The sequence below is a fragment of the Lichenostomus cassidix genome, chromosome 3, assembly GCF_008360975.1.
Source record: "Lichenostomus cassidix isolate B80296 chromosome 3, HeHo_3.0, whole genome shotgun sequence".
NCBI lineage: Eukaryota > Metazoa > Chordata > Aves > Passeriformes > Meliphagidae > Lichenostomus > Lichenostomus cassidix.
The window spans coordinates 36,974,324-36,981,931 of NC_139483.1; the positions used below are offsets into that span (position 1 = coordinate 36,974,324).

At 35.4% G+C, this 7,608-nt stretch overlaps 1 protein-coding gene across 5 annotated transcripts in view; it reads left to right on the forward strand.

The window, feature by feature from the left end:
• The window catches only part of QKI (QKI, KH domain containing RNA binding), a 150,398-nt gene extending 145,129 nt beyond the window's left edge, over nt 1-5,269 (forward strand). For all 5 annotated transcript variants that reach the window (XR_014850805.1, XM_085055326.1, XM_085055325.1 and 2 more), the window contains exon 8: nt 22-5,269. Coding sequence is in view for 4 of the 5 variants with exons in the window: in XM_085055326.1 (XP_084911452.1) it covers nt 22-38 (17 nt within the window). In the remaining variant the exon portion in view is untranslated. The remainder of the gene's footprint in view (nt 1-21) is intronic.
• The last annotated feature ends 2,339 nt before the right edge of the window (nt 5,270-7,608 follow it).

The window sequence follows — 7,608 nt, forward strand, 5'->3', positions numbered from 1 at the left end:
TTTTTGTTTCTAACCACCCAGCCGCCACCGGCAACTAACCTATGACCTTCTGACCTCTGAACTCTTCACCCAATGATGACCTGACCATGCCTGCCTGCTGATCAGTTAACTGGTAAACGCCTTTGCTTGCCTGTCTTCAGTGCAGCGAGCTGGGGCACTTGTCCGTTCGTCTTACCATCTAACAAAACAGACAAAGAAATTGTTGTCCTCCAACTCCGCTTTTTGTTGTTCTCCTGTTTGGGTGAAAGTGGTTCTAGAACCTGCACTGAATAGTAGTAAAGCAATAAGGTCCAACTCATCCCTCCGCACTGATCATCCTCTAGTGTCCCGCCCCAAGCGAACGGTAAGGAGGCCTCGCACGAGATGGAGACAGATGTCCCTTAACTACCCGATGACAGAGGCAGTTACTGTGAGAGACTTCTAGGAATATTTTTCTTCTCAGAAAAAAAAAAAAAAAAAAAAAAAGTCAAAGCTCTCTCTGAATGTACTGTGTGATGATGCATCATGCATGAACCTTTGGTCAGGGATGTCATTGGGGAAGGGATTCCAAAAAGTATTCAAAATTTGATACGCTGTTTAGTCACTACCAGTGCCCTCACAGGGCAGATGTTGCAGCCTTTTTTCTATTGCCTGCCAAATTGGACGTTTTAAAGGAAAGTGTGCCATGAAATGCAGATTACGATGACTTTTCAGAACTACATTAATGCAGAGAACAAAACAGCAACACTATTAAAGCAAAATACGAGTTTAAATTGTTTTAACCATATTTTAATCTCCTTGGAAGATTACATGAGAACAAGGTACATGCATTATGTGTCACATTACTGGGCAAACTGTTCAAATATTTTTTTTAAAACCTCCCTGTATAGAAAAAATTTCATTAAGGATGTAAAAGCCATGCTTGCCTATTTGCTGTATACATGTAATGAAATTGTAGATAAAGTGTAGTGCATTGAAACAAAATGAACAAAAAAGTAGATACTTTTACTATACAAGGGTGCTGGTGCAGAAAAAAATATATTTTTGGAAATGTAGCATTTTATACTTTCAAGTGTTATAAAAAAAGAAAAAAAGAACAAAGAAACCCTTTATTTCATTAAATGATTTTTTCTGGTGGTTGTCAAGAAACAAAAGACCAAAAGAGCCTTTTAGTCTTTCTTTTTTATTTTTTAAGTATTGGAATAAGTCTAAAGAAAAGGAAGTGCCTTATTTTCTTCATGGTCATTTAGTCAAATGTCTTGTATAATCAGCTTCTCCCTCAGACAAGTTACTGCATGCCACTCAGTCGCCCAGTATGTGAAAGAAGCTGTGAGGGAAGACAAATGATGAGTTGACCATATTAATTACCTGATTTTTGCCATACTAGTGTGATGTGACTTTGCCAAAATCTCATTAAGTATTTGCTAAGTTTTCATCAAACCAGCCCATTATTATTTCAGCCACTCTGCTTTTTAAATCATAGCAAATGCCGTACTTGTGCAACGTAAACCAAAGGGTTCTGTGATACAGAGTGTCTCATGCTAAAGGAGATTATTAGCTGACAAATGTTTGTAGAGCTGGAAGTTATGTTCAGGGATGGAGAGGAGTTTTCTTGATTTTGGTTGAAATAAATATACATCAACTATAGTAGGCTTCGGTGTCAACCAGGGAACAGATGTTGTGTGGATAATGAAACTGAAAGTGCTTAGCAAGTTTTCAGTCAATTACTGAGCCCATCCCCAGTTTTCACAAACAGCTCCTGCAGTGGCAAACAGTACGGAAGTTACTTTTCAGCTCGTCTTTGACTATTGTTAGATCTGGCCCACTGCCTTTTCTTCAAAAGATAAGCAGGAGAGGGACTTCAGCTATTTGAAGTCCAGCTATACTTTATTTTTAACCCTTGTTTCCACATGAGGTTTGAATAGCTGGGTAATTGCAAGAGCTGAAGCTGTTGAACGCACAGTATTTAATTCTGAAAACATTAAGTATTACTTTGTGGGGCTCAGTGCTAAACTTGGCAAATATCAGGTGATAATTTTATTCCCCTCATGTCAACTTATTCTCCTCCTGCAAATCTTCACAGCTTCCAAATGAAAGGTCAATAGTAAGCTAAGAGGGCTTACATTTTTAAGCACCTGCATGGTGACCTCATCTAACATCTTGTCTCACCTGGAAATAATTATCAGTTTATTTACTATGCAATAGACATTCATCCTTTCGTATTCAGCTAGATTTTTGTTTATTGTGCCACCGGCTTTGTCTTCCTGTTACACATACAGTTGTGTTGATTTTATTTACAGTATATGCTGTGCCATTTTGATTTTATTTTGGTTGGTTGGTTGAATAAACTTGCGACACTCGAACATTTGAAGAGAGATTTGCTAAAACAATACCAGTATTTGATCCAGTTTCATCTCAACTATGATAAAACCTGGACATTTTAGACATTTATCAAAGGTCTTTTACTGGGGGGGAGGGGAAGTGTATGGAATAGATGTGTGACGTGAAAGTAATGTTGGCTCTGAACAAACTTCTGAAAACTTAGTTGACAAAATTTTGGATCAACTTAAAAAGCATGACTTTTGAAATCTCTGAATGCCTTGGTTCTCAGTATTATCATTCTTTAATGACTTTTTTCTTTATTAAAATAAGTAGTTTTAAGACTTCTTTCTGACAGTATTATGTAATTTTTTTAGAGTGGGTAGATGGGAGTGTCGCTTGTATGTAACCGTACAGATGACATGTATTTGTCTATTCTTTATTATCTTAGTAGTTTCATGCTATGTATGTACCATAACCAACCTATTGCCTATGAGAAACATGTAAGATAATGTATTTACAGCCATTGTTACAAGTTTATAATGTATTTTTCTATCTTGTTTTATATGTATGTTATATAACATTCAAAAGAATTTTTTTCCTGATTGAGAAAAAAGGATACAAAATGCAAAACCCACAATTTTGATAACTGAAAAATTGCCAATTGTTTTGCAGTACTTTATTATATTGGGAGTGTTGTCTTTCTTGGGCTTTTAGTTAGCTACTGGATGAATACATTAGACATATTTGGGTTTTAGTTGGGTTTTTACATAGCTTGCATTTTAATTCTTTGGTTCTTTGCTGTTTCTATTAACCCATAGCATTATTTTAATAAATGTTATAATACCAACCTACTAACTCTGGACTATGTCTGTTTATTAACCATTACATGTTTAATTAAAATAAACAAATAAAGACGGAAGAATGTAAAGTCTTGAGTTACTGGACTAACCCTGAAGAACGTGACCACAGATAACACAACGTGACTTGTTTTTATGTTGTTTGTCAGCTGACATTCTGCACACTACTATTAAGTTGGCTTTGGTCATTCTGGCCTTTTACCTTGGGGAATAGGTGCCAGTAGAAATGGGAACAAAGTAGCATTTTTTGAGGCATTCTTCTTGTAGAGTCTTGCCACTTGCCTTTCAGCATCTGCATTACTAATTCCACACTTTCTTTTTCTTTCTCTAAAATAATTACTATCAGCTCACAGCAAAAGAGCAAAAGATGCCAGTGTATTGGTATAATCGTGACGGTGTACAGAAACCAGTTTGATTCTTTGTTGAACCATTCAGAGGTTGCAGTTAATCTCACAGTAATTTGTGATTTCTTGGTTTTGGCACCTGATTCACTGCTTGCATCATGTGACATTTCTAAGCACAGAATATTTCTGGATAGAATTGCCATACATTGAAATACAAAATCTGGGGTTTTTCTGTGGCAAAAGTGCCTTATTTTCTTCATGCCACACTATTTTCAACCAACTTCTGGTTTTTTTGTACCTTTGCTATAGTCTATCAGCATTGCCTAGCTCAGGGGAGTACAACTTCTGTAAGCCAAAGGTCAAACTGGATCTTTTCCTAATGACTGCAGACAGTACAAAAATACACCTTTCACTAAATTACCAAGCAACAGCCGTTTCAAGTTCCAGGGCTGCTTTTATGTCGTCTTTATCCCTGTGGATGGCTGGAGCAACATGAATGCAGGGATTTGAAATGGTGAAAATGCTGTTTTGAATGTACATCTATGCAAATATTTTTACAGAAATGCTTCCCCTTTCTTAGAAGTACACTGTCTGGGGTTCCTTTACATTTCCCAGGTAGCTCTCCTAGGTTTGTAATCTTGAGTGGGCAGTAATTACTGCTAATGTCAAGGGAGATCCTCAATGTAGATAGCTTTTCAGATGTCAACAGTTTTCTTCATGAAATCCCATTTATTTTCCTGTAGATAGTAAAAATTCAGATGAGGAGTCTGAATCTCTTCAAATGCCTCCTTTAATTTATGATGTTTCAAACTATTTATCTTGAAATCCATGCAATATAAAACTTCATAGAGTTCTCACAGTATTGCTAGTAATTAAAATTTCATACATCTTTATTTTATGGAGAAAAATAGTCTAGCTTTGGTGATGTTTGTTAGTTTTCTAATGGCATGGAGTTCTTTGTTTTACAAAAATTTTAGGTAGAGCTGAAATATCAATACATTTTGAATAGTTTCATTTGTGCAATTTTTATTTTAATTTAACAAATTGTGTTGCTATCCTAAAACTCAGCCACAGGCAGATAATAACAATATTAGGTATTTACAACAGATAATATCAGGACTTTTTGACTGGATAATGGAACAAGTGTCATTATCAAGCAAATAATTTATATTCTTCAGGAATTTTAACAGAGGTGCACATTGAGTTTGGTGAAGTTCTCTGTCCAGTATAGGTGAAACTATTCAGATGGAACAAAACTTTAATATTTTATATTGAAGAATACTTCTATTCCCAGAACTACTGCTTTTCTGTAATATTTTTATTATTTTGTATTTTTATCAACAGATAATAACTACTGTCATGCTTTGTCCACAGTGCATTTTCATCTCATTCTTCAGTATATGCAGTAGTGAAAGTTGCTGTAAATTTTGTAGTACTTTAAAGCTGAAGGACAGAAAAAAATAGGAAAACCATAAAATCAAAATAATGTACTCATTATTGTTATCCACCAAAGGCATTTCTCAAATTATGTGAGTGCCTGTCTGAAAATGTAACTATTTTGTACTTTGCCTTATTGCAGGAGAGAAACAAACTCTTTTTAGAATTGAATTTGAGGATGACTTCAATATTGCTAAAACACTGAAATTTGGTTCTTTTTCTTTCTTTTTATTCTGTGGTTAAATTGTCTTAACATTTGAAAGATCATACATTCAAGACAATTAGGTAATAGCTCTTTGATCCAATAAAGTGGGATTTATCTTAGGGTAATTTTTTTGAGGTTTTTTTTGGTAGGTCCAACTATAAACAAAAATATCATTGAGCCTTTCAAAGTAAAATCTGAGCAATGCTGTTCACATCTTAAAAATGAACTATTGCACCAAAGTAAAACAAATTTGGTTTCTCCAAGAGTATTTTTGTGCGTGTTGTCAATCCACTATATATACTTCATAAAGAACCTTCAATAACATCCTTTAGATAATTTTAATAAGCATATGTGTACTGACAATACTGATACTTCATTTGAACATACCTTTTAAAAGTGTGTCCAAAACCTACTTGTAACAAAAGGTTTATTGCCAGATTGTACTCTATGATGGGGACCACTAAAAGGTTTTCTGCCCTGAAAATGCAGGGAAACGTTGAAGTGTGTTACCATCCATTAAGAAATTACTTTAACCTGGGGAAACATGAGTATATGAAACTGAGTTCTTTGTGTCTGGATAAAAATACCAGTTTCCAGAAATAGCACATTGTACAGAATTGAATCTGAATAACACATTCCTAGGGCTGGAAGTACATAATTGTTCCTGGAATTTCCATTTTGTTTTAGTATGTTTGATACTTTTTTTTTTTTAAACACTGTTAACGGGATACTGTCCAAATAACACATGAACCGTGACATTACACGTGGTAATCAATGTTGAATCAAACTGGTTAATGAAAGTACAGTGCTCTTCCTGCTCTGTGCCTGCGCACTAATTGCAGGTGCTGCATAGGGCTGGGGCTTAGGCACAGCAGGCTGCACTCCTCATTTCTTGGTGCCTGCAGTTGGGGTGTCTGTCCTTGACAACAGACTAACTGGGAGGAACCTGCCTCCCAAGGCAAAGATTAACTGAGATCTGGAACTCTTAGAAGAATTAATTGAGAATACAGCAACAATAAAGCGACATACATACATATATGCTTTGACTTGTATAATGGCAGTTTGTGTGAAACATTTAAGGTTTTGTTTGTGCAAAATAATGTATTCTGAGGGGAAAAGCAAACATGGACATTGCAAAACACATGTAAATAAACACAATTTATGACTGTACATTATGTGCAATAAAGTAACTGGAAAAAATGCATGTACTTTATCCTCAAAAGCAAACTGACAGCTCTCAAAGCTGTAGCTATAGTTTTATTTTCTGAAAAGGTAAATTTTATTCTGTATCTGAACAGCAGAATAAAGAATGTACATTTTTCACACTTAAATTTTCATTAATGCTTCTAGCAGTGTTATGAAATATGTTAAATGTTGAAGAGACTTAAATTTTCATGGTCGTCTGATTATTGGTATATTTTGCTTAACAGTTTCTTACTGCATATGCTGTTGTTTGTGACTGTAAATGAAGGAAGTATGCGTTATATACCATAAACATGTAATGCACTTTTTACATACAGGTTTGTGGCTGCACCAATTCTATAAATTCCTCAAAGATGACCAAGTGATTTTGATGTTATTGTACTTCTGTAGGTGTAACTGTTACAATTGTTCAGAGCAGGTAAGAAAGAGGAGTACTACTTTACTATAACGTTAACTGGTTTGGGACATAGTTTCTGATTACTGTAGAAAATGAGGATGTCTGCCACCCTACCTAGTGTGAAGCTAGTGAGAAACACACTTTGAAGAAGAGCTAGAGGATGGTGTTTCACATTTTCATTAATATTAATGTGATGATGCCTGGTTTTAGTTAACGACAGTTTCTTACCAAGGTAGTCTGCTAAAAATTCCTTCTACTTCACACTGCTTAAATAAAAAAGCCCGTTTGCTTCAGAAGTACGTGAAGTGGATAAGGTCAAGAGATATCTTTAGCAGTCTGGTAGAGACTTATCACCATTGTGCCAGCACTGTCTATGTGTTTTGGTATGTTTATGGAGGACAGCTTGACGTTACTAGATGGCTCCTCATTTTTACTACAGTTTCTGCAGTTCCATTGAGGCAATACAAACTTAACCATTATCAGTGTCAGAATAATGAGAGACATTCATAGCAAAGAGTACAAAGTGCAGGGTCAGAAATTACTATGTTTCATGTTGGCATTCAGATCTACCAGCAAAAGTAGAGAGAGACTTTATCCAACTTTTTTCTCGGTGCCCCTGTGAAGTTCTCAGTTCAAAGTAGACAACTGACAGCCAGTTCCTGTTGAGTTAAACTCTAAAAATTAACAATCTGTAACTCCCAAAAAAGGGATTTTTTTTCCCACAAAGTAGCATACCATATATTTGTCCTTTTTAATTTCTGTCACAGCATTTTCAAAGTGTTTTCCTATTTGGCAATAAGTGAGGTTGCTACTTTGAAGAGTAAACTGGATAAACTCAGAGGCGAGATTTAAGGAAAAGAACCA